The sequence below is a fragment of the Heliangelus exortis genome, chromosome 2 (assembly GCF_036169615.1).
Source record: "Heliangelus exortis chromosome 2, bHelExo1.hap1, whole genome shotgun sequence".
Classification (NCBI taxonomy): Eukaryota; Metazoa; Chordata; class Aves; order Apodiformes; family Trochilidae; genus Heliangelus; species Heliangelus exortis.
This window is the reverse complement of record NC_092423.1, coordinates 146,854,739-146,872,946: the sequence shown is the minus strand read 5'-3', so window position 1 is coordinate 146,872,946 and position 18,208 is coordinate 146,854,739. Positions and strand designations below refer to the sequence as shown.

Here is an 18,208-nt window from a genome sequence, read left to right as displayed (position 1 = left end):
AAGTGATAAATGGCTATAAAGGAAGAAGAGGGGGGAAAAAAAAATTTAAATTGAAAATTACATTTACATTTTTAATATTGGTATTTAAACCACATTATTTTGGCTGCCCTTAATCATTACAATGGAGGAGTTTGTTTCCTAACAGTGCTCTGCCCCCTCTCCTTCCCCACTCTTCATCAAGTGTTGAAGATCAGTAAATACAATTTAATGTTTTGGTGTCAGAGACTCAAAGCTGTCAGATTTGGACTACAGATGATTTGTGCACCTGTACAGAAAAAAACAATTTTACTGACACAGAACTCACTCCAACCCTTTCTGGAGTGCAGGGGAAGGTGGTTTCTACCTCCTGTGGGTACATTTATTTCCTCTCCTGCCCCAAGATATAGTCCAAGAAGAGCAGTGAGCCACACCCAGCTTTGCAGCTGATAAAAATGGGGACCCTCCATCTCCTTACTCCTGACCATGAGCTTTTGGTGTTCACTTTTTCAGCTCCAGAGCTTTTTTTTGGAGCTTTTCTGAGCCACTTCATCTCATTTCAATGAACCTTTCCTCAAAAAAAAAAAAAAAAAAGCCAACCAAACCAAAACAAACAAGCAAAACAAAACCCCCACCAAACCCAGAAAAAAAGCAGCCTGGAGTGACTTCTGTCTTATTAAGTAAAAGCAGCTCAAAAACGATTTAGGAAGCAGCAGGAGGCCACAGAAGGGAAGCAAGGGCTGGATGCTGGGAAGAGTGGATGAGGAAATGCTTGGCAGGGAGAAAAGGGGTGAGAAACTCAGCAGCTTTGGCAGCAGCAAGGACCAATTGGTTCTATTAAGTTGGTTCAGTAGCCCATGGTGACAACTTACTTGCCTTTATAAAAATAAACCTCTGTGCAAATATGTTCTACAGAAGCAATCATCTATCACTTCTTTTGTCTGGAGGTACTTGCAGAGGTAGATTTCAGAAACCAACTTAAATTCCTGTTATAAAATTTGATCATTAAACTGTACCTGAGCACTTGAACAGTGTGCAAGAAAGTATTTCACATTTAAAAAAAAAACAACCTTTGAAAATACTGCATGAGTGATGGGCCATCTTTAATTTTGTGGGGTTTTTTTAAACATGAAGCCTTATAAGAATCAGTGTAGACTTTTCTGATGCATTCATAGATGTGCTTTCTTCTGGGATTGTTTAATTTTTCTGATTTTTCTATATTTTTTTTTTCTGTGCAAGAAATGTTATTTGACTTCTTTTTCTGATTTTATGTCAGCTTTTTTTTCCAAGCCTGGAAATCATCATCTTGCACTGGCCTCTATTGACTTGATAGATGTAGTCTTTAAAACATAAAGCATGAGGAAGCTCAGAAGGGTGGTATATCTGAACTTCCTGCAAGTGCTAAGGTTCATATTTCACCTTCAACTCTGGAAGAAAAAGGGTAGGCTTTTATTGATATTTTTAATGTAAAATATGTATCAGATCAGTGATCCATGCTCTTTCACTTTGATTCATCTCCTGTTTGTGACTTCCAGGTGACCACCTGAGTGTGGCTGCTGCCTGAGGTCCATCCTCATGTTTCATCAGTGTCAGGGCTTAACACTGGCCTGGCAATTATACCAAATACCAGATGCTCTCTGTTAATCTCTCTCTCCTCCCTGATAAAGAAAGGAGAGAGAAGAAGGGAGAGAGACTGATGGGTTGGAAACTAAACTACACAGCTTTAATGAAACAGTAATGATAAAGAGGAAAAATTACTAAATCTATACAAATATACAGGAAAATGGATCCCAGGTTCCTCCCCCCTTTCCCCCAATAACTCTCCCATCCCCACCGAGGCTGCAGGGCAGCCCTGGGAAAGTCCAGGCTGGACTCCTGGGGTCAGCAGCAGTGGGGAGCTGGAGGCAGGAACACACAGATTCAGGCTGGCATGGATCAGGAGCACAGGCAGAGGAAGGGATGGAATCCTCCCAGGATGCCCAAGCAAACAGGGAACGGGTGAAGGAAGGGAGGCAGGAAAAGCAGGAAGGGCAGGCAGCCGGAAGCTGGAAGCGTGGCTTGGCCCTCGTGATCCCTCATTTATACTGAGTATGAGTTTTCCTCAGAGCTGAGCAGTGGCCTTGGTTCTGCACCCCATTCTCCAGCTGGAACTCTAAACATCGAGTGGGATCAGTCCCAGCAGCAGACACTGCCTGAGAAACTTGCTGTTCATTTCAGCAAGTGCAGCTCCTTCCAAGAGACTCAGCTGAAAGCAAAAGTCCAAGACAGAAAATCCCCTTTATCCTGGCCCAGACCAGGACAATCAGCATCCACTGCATGAGAGACTTTTAGAGACTCTTCACATCCAGTCATGAATCAGTTGTCTGTATCTTCCTATGTTTGTTGCCACCATCTGCCTCCTCTACTATCTCTCTTTTAGAAAAGATCTTTTGACTTAAACTCAGAGGATTGGGTTAGGGTTCAGTTTATCTGTCATCATGGATTTTGTAAGAATCAATCAGATGTCTTGGCTGGAGTTCTATTTTTTTTAAGTTTGCTTTGTGCTTAGCCCCTTAATCATTTTAGTTGCACATCTCTGGACTTCCAAGATGTGGTGGAAATTCCCTTGACTTTCCTACTTGGCTTTCAAATAGAATAAACTTGATCTGTAATTTTCTGCTGGCAAACAGTTGTGTGATGCTGAAGATCCTAGATAGCCACCCCCTTGCCTTTAGTAAGCACTGAGAGATCTCTTTCAAGTTACAGGGATCATGAAGACCCAGTTTCAGGCTAAAATTGATGATGCAATGAAATACTGTATCTTTCAGTTAGATTATTTAAGAATATTTGATCCCTTTGTGTGATTTTTCCTAGAGCTGGATACTGTCCCAGTTTGCTTAGGGGCTTGAGTGGATATAGGTGCCTCTGACCTGTGAAGTACTGCTGTATGGAAAAAACCTGAATTGCTTGTAGTGTGGAGGGTGTACTGTCCCAAAAATATTCTGGTTTTGTGCAGAAATGTGTCTATTTTCATATATATTAAAGCACATATATGTGCTGAAAGAGATTGTTTTCCTATTTTCTCTCTCTGAAGCACTTTGGTTAAAATAAATTTAAACATATTAAGAGCATAGATTGCAACTACATAAAAACTCTGCTTCCTGAAGCTCTTGTGCAAAGGTGTTCTAATCAGTGAATTCTTTTATAAACCTGCACAGGTTTACCCACTGAAATGAATATTTCTGTATGTTTTGACAAGAAAGACTGGATTGATAGCTCTGTGTGTGGTGTTGGCTTACGGAGGTGTTTTGTGTAACACCAACTTAATTTATTACCACCTGCTGCTTCTGCAAGTGGTCAGATTGTTGTACACAGGTGGCATATTTTGTCACTGTGGTGAGGAATTGATTTCTTGTTTCCAGGGAAATAGCTGAAGAGAATAAAAATGCACTATGAAGTAGGAGTTTCATCTTTGAGTCTTCTTGATGCCTACCCATGACCGAGTATTATAAAAAGGGGTAATAAAGTCCTGTGGACATAGTGAAACCTGCTTACTTGATTTCTTCAGTTTTGCCATCATTTTGTGACCATGAAGATGATACAGCAATCATTCCTTGAGTCCTTTGGTACCCTTGTGTGGTAGGAGGGACAGCACACTCAGTGCTGATGGATTTGTCATGAAGTTTGTGCTCATAGTCAGCTGATGGGGAGGCAGGGAAGGTGTGAAAACTGAATTTTACTACTGCTTTATTTTCAAAATGTGCAGCAATTTAATTACCTGATATTTCTGCCCCCTTGGCCTCTTGCCAACATTGCAAGTTGTTTGAAATTAGATAACTGTCAGTAATTAATAAATATATATAAAGTTTATATATAAAATTTATATATCCATCCCTGGAGATATTTCAAAAGAGCCTGGATGTGGCACTCAGTGCCATGGGCTGGGGACTGCTGCAGTAGTGGATCAAGGGTTGGACTTGATGATCTCTGAGGTCCCTTCCAACCCAGCCAATTCTATGATTCTATGATATATTTTATATAAAATTTATATATATATAAAAATAAATATAAAGGTGGGTTGGATGAAGCAGCATAAGCTGTTGCTTTAATGGGAGATGCTGAAGCTCCTTGTGGCAAAGGCTGTGATGTGTTTATTGCCAGTTTTGATCCAGGTTGTTCCTTATCATGGAAAGGCAGAGGGGAGAGCAAAGAGTGTTGCACAGGCCATGCCCCAGTGTTCTTGAGATGTTCCTGCATGATTTCTGCCACAATTTGAAGTGGCAAAAATGGTGAAGCCTAATTGTAACAAAGCTTGTCTTGCTTTTCTGGGTTCCAGTTAATTTTTCTACCACAGGTCTTTGAAGCTCTTAAGTTTCTCCTCTGGAGAACTTGATTGAAAAGAAGCCCTGAAGTAAATGTCTTTCAACTGGTTAATAGTTTGAGAATATCTTTTTTTTGTCCTTTGTCAAAATGTAAAGGAAATAGTGACTCAGAAACAGATTGGTGGCTTAATTGTGGCTGCTGCTGTTTTCACCTCAGAAATCTTACCTTTTTTTACAAGCTTGTACCTTATGCAAAGTTAAATCTTTGGCTGATCTGACATACGTATTGGAGATGGTTAGAGGAAAGCATCTAACTGGTTTTCTAAAATCAGTTGTTTGGGAAGTCATTTTCTTTACCTTTTGTCCCCACTTACTGCAACATAGAGGAAACCCCCATTCTGAACCCACTTTGTGTACTCATCAAATTATCTAAGTCACAGCTTTTCCTCAAAATTTGTATTCCTTATGTGTCTCAGTGCAATGAGACCTCTAGTCTAAACCTCTAGAATATGAAACATTCTTCTTTTTAACTAAATTCAGAGAAGGTTCAGTAACCCCCTGTCAGCAAATTGGAGGTAAAAAAACTCAAAAACATCTCTGGTAAGGCCCAAGGGTGTTTCCTTGGATAATACATGTCTGAACTTTCCAGTCTTGATGGTTCTATTTGGAGACTTAATGGAACATTCATTTGAAAAGCCCACAAGAGTTTGGAGCATGAACTTCACTGATATTAAAAAGACAAAAGACAAGGAATGCTCCTCCCAGGAGATCTGCAATGCCCCTAAGTTTGTAGGGAGAGCATGGGGACAGGGACTGTGTCCCAAAGGAAATGACATCTGCAGTGAAATGTTGAGTGAAAGAGAAGAGGTCCTGGGTTTAGATTCAGCACTACACAGGGTGTCAAGAGGTTCCATGTAGAATTAAAGCCCTGGTAGAAAATCCATAAATTGTATTCTGCCACAAAGCAATATGGAATCATTGGCATTGACTCCAGAACTCTGGAGAGGGCCCTGGTGTACTTAATTTAGCAGATTAAGGGTTTTAAAAGTGCCTTTTTAAGGCTACATCGAGTCAAGTTTTTTTTTAATATTAAAAATCTTGAAGTAGACCATAGAGTGTGTATTTATCTGCTCCTAATCTGACCTCACCAGAGTGCTCAGACCCACTAAGTCATTAAAGCAGAGGCTTGGGCTTGTGCCTGTTCCATGCTCATGTCAGTACATGAATTCTGGAGGTTACAAACTGGGTTCTTCTCACGTGTCATTATGCATTTGACTAATTCTGCTTATTCTTCTGTCTTTGGAGACTAAGAAAAATAAATGCCTGGTGAATCAATGATGGTGGTGAAGCCCTGAACCACAGCAGAGTCTTGAGCTCTTGAGGAGCCAAGAGCTTTGATTCCTAAGGGAATCCAAGGGAATATCAAAATTTACTTTGCTCTTCAGAATCTTACATGAGGATGCAAGGAGACATGTGCCCAGTTCCAACAGCCCCAACTATGAAAATCACTGATTTTTATATTTTTGGGTGGGTGTGCAGACCCACAGAAGCATCATTTCAAATAAACACTTTAATGAGAGGGAGAATTATTATGTTCAGCCCACACTGAACTTCCATTCAGTCACTTTAGTAAAAAATCACCTTGCTCTTCAGTTCTACCTATGTACCAGAAGCTGGTTTTGAAAAACATTTGATCCAGAATAGGCTTCAGTAAAGCTATTTACAAGTAATCAATGTTTGTAGGAGGCCATTGCCATACAACACAACAAGGTGGTTGCTGTTGTCCTTTGTTCCTCTTGGGCACTTAAGTGCCTTTTATCTGATGTGTGCTTCTGGTTTTCAGGAAAAAACAGGAATACCAGAAGCTGTTAAAACTGTATTAAAGGGGATCAAAACTTAAAAACCTACACAGTTGCATGTTTTGAAATATAGGGCTGGGGTGATAGAATCATTCAGTAATGTAGACCTAGGAAAGGCAGATTTAAATTTAAATGGTAGAAAAACCCAAATGTATTAAGCTGTGATAATGGGTAGCCAGGATACCTTATTTCCTTAATTGCCTCTACTTCAGGATTTTCTAGTTCTTGCTTTGTTATTAATTCTATTTTTTTTCTTCTCCTTCTTTTAGTATTCTAGGCAGTTAAACCCCCTCCTATTTTCTTCTTCTAAACCTGTTTTAGAAGACCTTATTCTGTGTAGGGCCTCTGCAGAGCAGTATTTCAGCAAGCAGTATTACAAGTGAGTGCTTGAATCCATTCAGCTTGTTCCACTCTTGTTTTAGGGTTCATAGGTGAGGCTGCTGCCAGCCAGTAGTGCAATTTCTCTTCAAAGAGCATTTTTGACCTTTATTTTAGCAATACAGAATTGTTACTTGTTCACTTCTGTGGTGCCTTTTTTAAAGAAATCTGCACCACTGATTTACTAGAAAAAAATCAGAAGATCAGCAGTGGAAAATGTAAGGGGAGATCTGTGTTTACTTGGATTTCAGTGGTGCCAAGGGACCACACTGAAGGTTCAGGCTGCTGTTGAGAAATTAAGCAAATATTTAGCTGGGTACCTCGTTCTAATTAAAGCTTACATACAGATATTGATTTTCTTGTATTCCCAACACAACTGATGTTTCCTCCTTATTAAATTTTTTACTATTAAAAATAGAAATTGGTGCCAACTCCAAAGGGAGTTAATTGCTAGCAGGGCAGATTATGCAATGTTACAATAAAATTGGGTTAAACTGTGTGCTTAAGGTATGTCAGGACTTAATCCTGTGGGATTCTTAATAAGGATGGGTACCATTTGGAATGTCTCAGAATGGAGAGAGTGCAGGACACCTTGATAAACTGGAACTGCTGAACAAATAGTTCAGTTTTTCAGTCATTTCTCCCTCTTTTCAGCTCAGGTGCTACTGTTCCTGTAGCACTTAGCAGAGGCAAGTTACAAGTCCTTAAGACTGCCTGAATTGGTAGCAGCTCTTCATGGATTATGCCCTTATTTTAAGTGATATATTTATTTATTAATTGATTTTTGTTGACATTCTTGCTTTGTATTCAGCAGGTTCAAGGCTGTCCTGCTGCTTTGGTTCACATGGGTCCTGTAGTTCATGCTTGCTCTGAATTTCTCCTTCATGCTCCCCTGAATGTTTTATGTCTTGAACATTGGTATAATTGAAATAAATTTTCCTTGCTTTGGCAGCTTGCCTTGCTAAACTTGTTTGGACTTTGGTCTGCATTATCTTTTCATGTTGTTTTTCTGGTGTATTGCTGAAAATACCTAACTCTGCAAAGAAAAATAGACACATTTCTACTTTGAACTATGTTGAGACACAGAGTTAGAAAGTGTTTCAGCAACAGTCTTCAGGGAAAAGTGTTATGAGGAATTGCCAGTTTCAGGCTGTTCTCCCATGTTATGTTGTTCATATCAATATAGTTAAATATTTGGTGTGTCCATTAAGACTAAAATAGAAAATAATTCAATTTTTACATTGTTTTAATGTGGTTGGCCAGGTTGCTTTGTACTTTGACCTGAGGGCCTTGATCAGTGCTTTTTGACTGCAAATAATGTACTTAAAAAGATGTATCAGGAGGAACAGAGAGTGATGACCAGGAGGGAATAAGAGGCAGAAAGAGAAATAAAAGGATTCTTGGATGTAGCCATAGCAAATAGCAAAGAGGAGTGAATATAGCTGAAAAATGTCCAAGATGGAACAAAGAATTACTGCATTTTTCTTTTGCTTCTGAACATCAGTATTAGATGAAAGAAGGAGAATAAGAAATATAAAATTAGTAGGAAACAAACATGGACTTTGCAATATGGCCTATGGAAACAGCTGAAAATATTGACTGTTTCTGAAGGCAAAAGTGATAATAGGAAGAAAAGAGAACCCTTTTCTATGTTTTTCCATTATTTGAAGTGACAAACCTAATGGCTTTCTCCACGTTTCAGCTTTAAATGTGTAACAAGATGGTAACAAGATAAATGCAAAAAAAGGTGTTGCACACCTGGCATGTTTGCTGCTCCTTTCCTGTGGCCTGTGTGTGTTCTTGCACTGCTGTTTTGGCCACTCAATTTTTTTTTTCCACTGTTCCATACTGTCTGATCTTCTGGGAATGGGACTGCTGCCATAACCAGGCACTTCAAGTGTGCAGCCATTCCACTTGACCATCAAGATGGATGGGTGAATGCACTGTGACTCTTTTCTTAGAAGCAAAATGTATTTTAAATGCTTCTGAGAAGGATTTCAGGGAGTCTTGCACTTCATGTCCAACTGGAAACATTGGGGCCACATCTCATGATACATTTTGTGTGTATTTCTCAGATGTCATTCCAAAAGTCAGCTATTTTGCTGGCTCTTAACACAGACTCCTGGAAGTACAAGCTTTGTCACAGGAAATGTAGTTAAGATTGTACTTAACATCCTTACTTTCTGTGAGGTTGAGATAACCAAGCTGATTTGCAAGGTGAGCTACAGCAGGATTTTTTACGAGCTGTGAAAATGGATTGAGCTTGAAAGTCATGAGATGCTCACTGGCTGATATGAGATGTGTTGTAGATAATCCTAAGGAATTTAGAGTGTGAAATTGGATTTGAATTGGATTGTCAAATGTGGATTTGAAGGATGGAGCACTCAGTGAATAAGGGATTCTCTGGTCATGCTCAAAGAGTAGTGGTCAATGGTTCAAAGTCTAAACGGGGACCATTGATGAGGGTCAGTACTTGGACCTGTGTTTTTTAGCATCTTTGGTGGCACAGACAGTGGAATTAGCAGATTTGCTGGTAACATCAAGCTGTGTGGTGTGGGTGACATGCTGGAGGGACAGGAGGCATCCAGAGGGATCTTGAGAGGTGGCCCCATGGTAAGGCCAGGAGCAAGGTGTCCTGCACAAGGGTCTGTGCAATCCTAAGCACAGCTACAGGCTGAGGGCAGTCCTGAGGAAAGGCTTGAGGGTGTTGGTTGATGAGAAGCCCCACGTGAACCAGCAATGTTTGCTTGGAGCCCAGAAAGCCAACCATGTCCTGAGAAACCTGGTCCAGTGGCAGGAGGTCCTGTGCATGGCAGGGGGGTTGGGACTATTTGATCTTTAAGGTCCCTTCCAACATAAACCATTGTGTAATTCTTAATCACCAAATACCAAAATTATTGAAGTTGGAAGAAGCCTGTGGAGATAGTTTGATCCCAACACTCCTGTTCAGAGCAAAGTCAGCTGGAGGAGGTTGTTGAGGAGAGGCTGTCCAGTCATGATTTGAATATCTCCATTGGTGGAACCCTGCACAGCCTCTGGGCAACATGTTGCTGCATTCACCCACCCATCTAGTGAAAAATATTTTACTTATATTTAAATGGGAGTTGATGTTTGTCACTATTGCCTCATGTCCTCATAGGGCACCACTGGCAGGACTCTGCTTCACCTTTACTCTTCACCATCAGGTATCTGTACTCACTGGTGTAAGATCCTTCAAGCTTTCCCTTCTCCAGGCCAATCCTCCCCTGCTTTCTCAGCCTCTCTTTCTATAACAGATGCTCAAGTCCCTGAATTTCTTTGTGGTTCTTCACTGGACTCTCTCCAATATGTCCATCTCACTCTTGCACTGGAGAGCCCAGTACAAGGTCCAGTGGTCCTGGTGCCTCTCACCAGTGCTGAGGACAGGGAAGGATCATGTTCCTCAACTTGGTGGAAGTGCTCTGCCTAACACAGCCCAGAAGGTTGGTGGCTTTTGCTGCAGGGTAACATTGCTGGCTTGTGCTTGGCTTTGTTGCCCACCAAGATCATCAGGGCCTTCTCTGCAAAGCTGCTTCCAGCCAGTCTGATTTATTGAGAATGGAAGTAACCTAAAGTCTTCAGTTTCTTCAATTTTAAAATATAAATATTTTATGCCTTGTAGAATTTTTACACCAGAACCAAAGACCAAAATGAACTCTGTCTTGTTCAAAATGTTCATCAGTGACCTGGCTGAGGGGACAGAGTGTATCCTCAGCACTGATGATACAAAGCTGGGGAGGGATGGGTGATATTCCAGATAGTTGTGCTGCCACCCAGTGTGACCTGGACAGGCCAGAGAGCTGGGCAGAGAAGAACCTGATGAGATTTAACAAGAACAAGTGTAGGAGGAAGAACCCCAAGTGCCAATAGAGGTTAGGGATGGGCCTGCTGGAAAGCAGTGCTGAGGAGAAGGCTCTGGGGGTCCTGATAGATAGCAGATTATCCATGAGCCAGCACTGTGCCCATGCTGCCAGGAAGGCCAATGGAAAAGTGTGGCCAGATGTGAAGAGAGATCATTCTCCCCCTCTATTCTGCCCTGATGAGGCCACATCTGGAGTCCTGCATCCAGTTCTGGGCTCCCCAGTTGAAGAGAGACAGGGAACTACTGGAAGGAGTCCAGTGGAGGGCAACCAAGATGATTGGGGGATTGGAGCATCTCTTCTATGAGGAAAGGCTGAGAGAGCTGGGATTCTTTAGGCTGGAGAAGGGAAGGCTGAGGGGAGACCTTGGTGATGTCTACAAGAGGGGTGGGTGCAAGGAATATGGAGCCAGACTCTTCTCAGTGACAGGACAGGGGGCTGTGGGCACAAGATGGGACATGGGAGATTCCATTTAAACGTAAGAAAACATTTATTGTGACAAGGTACTGGCACAGGCTGCCCAGGGAGGTTTTGGAGTCCCCTTTTCTGGAGATGCTCAGAACCCACCTGAATGCAGCCCTGTGTGATGTGCTCCATGTGATGTGATCCTGCTTTAGTGGGAGAGTTGGACTGGATGATCTCTAGAGGTCCCTTCCAACTCTAATGATTCTGTTTGGTTTTTTTTTTTGTAATAGATTTATATAAATTTTTATTCATCTAAATTGAGATGGAACAAATTATTTTGTGGAAATGCAACATAGGAGGGGCATTATTTCATAGATGTTGCTGCCTTCAATCCTGAGATGGGGAGGTGGGGCAACATTTTAAAACCTCATGTACCTACAAAAGGTAACGTGTCACATGTCAAGTCAGGATGTGAATAATTACAGCTTGGTGACTTGTCACATGGACTTGTTAACACTGCTGGCCATCTGCCAACTCTGGCATGAGGAACAGTTCTGTGGTTGGTTTTTATTTTCAGTATATTATCAAACTACTGATGTTGAAGACATTGGCATTGAAAGTATTCACTTGAGAGACTACTTCAACTTTTTTATCAGTTTACTGATCAATTTTTTGTTAATTGTTTTAAGTATTTTATAATGATTTTTTTACTGTTACTAGTGATTTAGTATTTAAGTACTCAAGGCTGGAAATGTCACTTTGAACTTTGATTGTACCACTGGAAGTCAGAATAGTGACTTTGTTCCTGATACAATTAGCAAATGTGGGGAATATGCAGTGCTTCTAAGGTGTGTCAGCAGAAGGCAAGTATGGTAACAAAGGAAGTGCAGAGTTCTAGAATGATTCAGTCAGTTATTGCATCATTTTTTCAGGGTTTTTTTAGGAAATAAAGTTGCATAATACTTTCCTAATTTAACTGGCACCTAAGTAATGAAAATGGTAGATATTAAAAATCAAATTGTATCACAAAAAAGGTCACCAGTGCTTTCTTGTAATTCACTTGAGAAGCTGTGAAATGGTGCTGATTTTGGTTTGGTGGTGGTTATTTGGTTTTTTTGTTTGTTTGTGGGGTTTTTGTTTTGTTTTAATAAATGTCATCTCCTGATCTCACCTGTCTCCCATAGGCTTTCCTAAACCTCAAGTACTCCACAACAGCAGAGCAAATTGTCTGAAGGATAAAACACATCAGCTTGGTAACAACTGCCTTATCTTATCAGAGCCACTGATTATCAGAAGATCAGATTTGGTTTGCTCCATCCCATTTCCCAATCTCAGAATAAATCTCTGCAGGACTGAGAAATAAAGAGTATTTTTTGCAAAGTGTGAGCATTTGGAGAACCCCAGTCTTCATTCTTGAAAGCCTGGAAGGGATAGCTGGCACACAATTTCATGTACAAACAAGTTTGCTCAAACTTGATTTTAGACCATTAATTGTCAGGGATGTCTTCACTAGTCCAGGTTACTTGGAAGACCCATCCAACTTGGCCTTGAACACCTCATCTAAAGCTGCTCTGGGCAGCCTGGTCCAGTGTCTCACCATCCTCATCATAAAAAAATTTCTTCCCAATCTAAATCTACCCTCCTTTAGTTGGCTGCAGCTTGTTTCTGCTTCCTAACAGCGTGCTACTTGTCTGTTTAATACCAAGAGGACCAAAGTTGCTCTTTTAAACCCAAATCTGTAATGGCAGGATTACGAACTGATCCAGTTGGGATTTAGAAGGACCCAAGTAAGCATCCTACACTTGTAATCTTGGCTTTCTTTGTATTTTAAACCAATCAAACATATTTTGTAAAACAGTTGTTAAATTACCTTTGCATTAAGAGCAGTGATGTTTTACAATGTTTTGTCCTGGGGCAGTGTTTTACACTCATTTTATGAACTGAAACCCAAGGGCTTGCTTTAGTGGGAGTGTTAGTAAGGCCTCATGTGTTCCCAGACTTGAGCTATCAGATTTATTGCTCTTTTTGTACCTTTTAAAGTAAGTATTGGGATTTTGTAAATAAGTTGTAATGAACCCAGTGATGACATTCTGAAGGAAAACTGCTTTTCTAATTTTCTGTAGGAAGTTGTTTTACCTTTAAAAACACCCGATCCATAAAACCTTGTGAAAGCAGACAGTAGCCTGTGTCTTGTACAGTCAGTTTAATAATTGATTCTGCATTTTCCCTTAGATGTGATTAATGTGAAAATATTGTAATAATGTTTTGCCTTAAGTTATGCTGCCTAAGAGCACTTCTTTGTATAGGAACTGATGCTTTTCATTGCTTGGTGCTGCCAGGGGATGTAGCTTGTCCATATTAAGTCTGTGGTGAGACAACTTCTAGATGCTTGTTTCTTCATTTTCCTGTAGCTTTTCACCCTGTTCTTTTTCTGCCAAATAAAAGTTCATGGATGTGTATGTTAAAATTATATGAGAATTAATATTAAAGCAAGCTTTTTTTTAGTTCTCCAGTACTAAGAAATGACTCTTGCTTTGGTTTGTAGGAAATTTTCCTGCCATTTACGTGTGTAAGCTTGAAATAAATATTAGAAGTTTTACTGCTGCCTTTGAGGTGGATTAGGTTGCTCTGAAGGAGGTAGAACATAATGCAGAAGTTAAGTAGCCCAAGCCTGAGCCTGAAAACTGCCATTTCATTCCTGGCAGTTTCACTGTGGAAGGTCTTTGGCTGGTGAATTTGTCCTGATTAAACTCCTCAGCCCTGCAGACATTTGGAGTTTCATGATGGCTATTTCAGCCTCACAGCAGAGGAGTCCTGCAGTTTGCATGTATGGTCATGTTGTCTGAGTATTATTTGTCTGCCACAGGGGAGATTTTTATACCTGCTTCAGCTTTCAAGTCAAGGTTTATATGAAAACAGCTCACAAGCTCCTTCGGTGAGGAAAAGTCAAGAGTTACTGCAGAGTTCCTGACATTTTTGGAGTTGGATCTGTGAATAGGAGGAAAGGCTTTAAAGTCAGCTTTAAGGGTTGGTCTAACACATTTTTATTGCTTGCCAGAAAAAAAAAAAAAAAAAAAAAAGAACAATAAACCAAGGTCCAACATCTCTAATGGTGTCTTGAGTTTTCAGAGGCAACAGGGATAGGAAACTGAGCCAGGGCTTGGCAGGTGGAGGAAGCCCCTCAAAAGTCGGGCTGTGGGGGATGCTTAGAAGTGTCTCCTTGGCTTGCTCATCTTCCCTGAGGGCAGGACATAAGAGGCCTTTTGTCTGACCTGGTACTGCCAAATTTAAGTTCTTGCAGTTCTGTTGGATGAAGGTAATTCAACCATTTATTCAAGGGGTAAAAGACATCCTTCAGAATTGGGCTGTTTGTTTCCTCTTTATCTTGGGGATCAGAATGAGGTAGGCGCTTAAGTGTTGTTAGAATTCAAGTCCTGTTTTAGCCTCCAGCAAATGATGTTATCTACAGGCTGAAAATTTCAAGCCTGGATTCCCCTCAGCTGAGCTCATGGTGTGGTTTGACATGGCTGGTGGACTGGTGTCATGGTTTTCTGCTGCTGGAGGGGAGACCTCTGCCCTCCTGCCCCTGCCCACTGACTGCTTCTGCCTCTCTTCCTCTGTGCTTGACTAAAGTCCGTGGTGAGCTCCTTCAGGCAGCTGTGGGATAAAACTAAACTACGAAAATAAATTTTAGAATTTAAATAAACAAATAGAAACCAAACAGAACACCCACAACACTTTTTTTCTTTCCTCCCTTTCCCCCTGACAGTTTCCTGACGTGGTCAGCAGGACATTATGGCAGGTGGCAGGTTGGTGGCTGAAGCTGTGTTGAAAGGCAGCTCAGGTGTTGTGGGAGCTCAGCTGGAAGCCTGGGTCTGTCTTCTGCTTTGTGGTGAAGTAAACCAAAGCTCAGGGCTTTCAGTAGCAGGACTGAAGCAGTTTCACTCTCCTCCAGCCCCCTTTTGCACTCCAGCTTTACTACTAGAAAGGCGTTCTCAATCCTGTGCCAAAAAGATCAAATTTCTTTTATTTTTAACATCTCCAGGTTTCCAAAACTGCCTCCTCCCTGGCTGCGTGCTGTGAGGAGGAGGTACAGAAAGCTTGGTGCACTTGTCCAAGCCCTGGAGCAAAGCCCTGCAGTTCTTTGCTCTTTCCAGCCAGGAGACTGGAATGCTGCTTGAGACTGTCAGGCGAGGGAGGAGATGTTTGCTCTTTTTCTCTTGTACTGCATTGATTTCTCAGACACCATCTGCTTGTGGCTGACTAATTTGCAGCAGTAGCCAAGAGGCAATTTTTGTGCTTTTGAGATGCAGACTCATACTGTGGTCTGTGTCTTTTAACACTAGACTTGAAAGTTTCTTGCAAACTGGGCTGTTCGATGATAAAACTTGCCTGCTTGTTTAGTAGTTGATGAGAGGAGGGGCTCTGGTGTTCTTAATGGTTCTTCTTAATGGTTCTGTGACCATGACTTAGCCTTAAACAGGAGAGCCTGGTGTTGAGCTTCTTACTGGAGAGCCTCCAGTTGGGTGACTGGTCTGTCAGGGTTTCTTTGTGCTGATTTTCAGAGGCTTGTGTGAAGACCAGGCTTGGGAGATTTTAGGGATGGGAACTACTGTTAAAACTGGAAGAAACTATTTAGTTTTGAAGGCTTTGGCAGGGGCCAGGCCATTGAGAAACCGAAGGAAGAAGTCTTGCTGAAGGTGCAGCTTCAGTTAATGATCCTGGTGTTCAAATTCGGATCACTTGCTCCAAGGTGCTTGCAGTGTCTCTGGTGGTCATCAGGGGAGGTCTTAGATTTTTGTGGAGGTATAACTCTTACAGGGAGTGACTCCAAAAAAGTCAACTAAGTGTCCTTTAAAATGAGTTACATGGGTTGTATGCTTTGCATGAATCTGATGTAAAGATGCAGCTATAACCAACACAAATTCATCTCTTGTTTCCCTCTCCTAGAATATGACAGATACCTAGCATCTAGCAAAACCATGGCAGCAGCTTACCTTGATCCCAACTTGAATCATACACCAAGTTCAAGTGGAAAGACACACCTCAGTACTGGGATGGAGCGTTCCCCAGGGGCCATGGAACGAGTCCTAAAGGTTTTTCACTATTTTGAGAACAGCAGTGAACCAACAACCTGGGCCAGCATCATCCGGCACGGAGACGCCACCGATGTCCGAGTAAGTCTGGTTTTACCATTCTCATTCCCTCCTTAGGTGAAATGTTTATGCTCAAAAAATGGGAGGTAAAAGTCTGAAAGGAAGCAGCCCAGAAGTTTTGTGGTTTATTTTAAGTGCATTGTGAGCAACTTCAGAAAAAGCTTTACGTGGTACCAACTTTCCTTGGGAACAAAAAGCCCTGATGTGTGCCTGTGTATTGTCTTAAAAAAATGAGAAGTCTTTCCCTTTTTGCAGACTGGAAACTTGAAATTTAGAACAGTGGCCACTACTACTGTATGTTGACTTTTAGTACTTTATATGCCCCAAAAGCCTGGGTGAAACCTCATAAAAGGATGGCGTGGATGAAGGTGACATTAAATGACACTTCTCATGTGTTTTTAGAAAATACATTTTTTTTTGCATGTTCAAATGCAGTGTGTCTGTGTTTATATGTTTAGAATGTTTAAATGTAATGTGTACCTGACTTAAAAAAAAAAATAAAATCATATTTGGAAACTCATTCCCCCACAGTGTGGACAAATTGAGCCTTTCTCTCCTCAGTAAGTCCCTTTGTTGCTGTCCTCGCTCCCCAGTAGTTACCTGCTGCTTTTATTTGTACTGTGTAGTACTTCAGTGAGTCTATGCAAAGAAAATAAAGGTTGTGATCTTTTTAAGAATAACTTTAAGTATTAGACCTAGCAAGTGTTTTATATGCGTGAAAAAAAAAAGTTTATTCTGAAGCACATATCCTCTTGATGCTGAGACCTTTTCTTACTATTTGCTACACTTATTCCTACAATTTTTGATGTTGTGATATTTAAACTTAAATGAAGCTCAGTTCAACATGTCAAATTCTTTTTAAACTTTGGGCTTTGCTTAGGTGGTTGGTTTTTTTTTTTTTTTTTTTTTTTTTTTTTTTTTTTTTTTGTTTTGTTTTTTTTTTTTTTTTTTTTTTTTTTAATTATCCTCCAAGAGCAGAATCTTGCATAGTGGTAGGTGGTGTGCAGGGTTGTTTTCTTCTGTAAGGTTGTTCCTGGAGGAGCAGGTTACCATCTGCTCATTCCTTCCAACATTAGTATTCTTTGCATGGCACTTTAAATTCCACCACCAAGACAGGATGCCAAGCTGCTGAAGGGAGAGAGTTGTCAAGAGTTAAGGAGACCTGTTGTCTCCTTCTGCCCACTATTTAAATTTCCTTTGTGCAAGAGGAAAATAACCCTACGTTTTACATATTTTCTCTTCCTTTCCCACTCTTTATTTTCTAGCATGGCTGCATATGAAAGCACCTAACAGCATTCCTGAGTGGAGCAGATCTTGTGACAGTGATCACAGACCTATGAAATTCAAGGATTTGCATCGGTGCTGATCAGAAAATGTGTCTGGTGTCAATTTAATAAGCTCTTATCTCTTTCTAGGGATAACTCAGTGATCAGACAGTTTAGACCTACAATCTGTCATCAAGAGCATGCATTCATTTCACATGGTGTCACTTGAAACATCTTTGCTCCCTGGCTTAACTACAGGGGTTTAATAACACCTAATGTGATAGATTCGTTTCATAAAGTGAATTACTTGGTACAAGAGAAGAGAAACTGCTTCTCAGTATGTTTTTAACCTTGCAAGCCTCTATTGTGGACTAATGTCTAGGGTTTTTTGCATGGTACTTGAAATGGAGGTTATCTTTCCAAAGAAGTATGTAGGAGCTTGAAAAACAAAAGCAGAGATTACATCTCTGGTTTCTCCATCTCAGAAATACCTGTGGTTATGGGCTTTTAAGTATCCAAAACTTATACTCCCTGTAAGAAATTCAGTGCTGATTTCTGTTTGCAGAGTTACACATCTTTGTTTTAAGGAAAAATGTGTCATTTTTTATAAAAAGCAGGATCAAAAAAGCAAGCAAGGAAGAGTTGCTTGAAGCTTGCCTTAATTTTTAGTTTTCTTATATGCATGTTTAACTGGATGGTTGTTTCTAAAAGTAAGGGGATTTCTGTATTGTTCTCCTTTCCTGATAAAGAATGTGATGAGTTGCTCTTTATTCATCTAACAAATTTGAGTTGATTTTTTTTTTCCTAGTTAAACTGAGACAATGACTGAGTGTGCAGGTATCCAGTAGTGAAGATCTAGTGCTGATGTATTGCCATGTCCTGACATTTATTTAGAAACACTAAACCCTTGTTGGAGTAGAAGCCTACATTCCATTGCAATGACTCCTGTTTGACCAAGCTGAATAATTTAAGATTTAAATAGCCTTTAAC

At 40.7% G+C, this 18,208-nt stretch overlaps 1 protein-coding gene across 35 annotated transcripts in view; it reads left to right on the top strand.

Moving 5' to 3' along the window:
• Positions 1-18,208, top strand: part of PTK2 (protein tyrosine kinase 2) — a 220,657-nt gene that overhangs the window by 76,466 nt on the left and 125,983 nt on the right. For 34 of the 35 annotated variants that reach the window (XM_071738480.1, XM_071738481.1, XM_071738488.1 and 31 more), the window contains one exon: positions 15,748-15,974. In XM_071738480.1, the coding sequence (XP_071594581.1) occupies positions 15,780-15,974 (195 nt within the window). In that variant the 5' untranslated portion in view covers positions 15,748-15,779. Of the gene's footprint in view, positions 1-14,094; positions 14,114-15,747; positions 15,975-18,208 lie in introns of those variants that run through there. The other variant, XM_071738485.1, reaches the window with a different exon arrangement.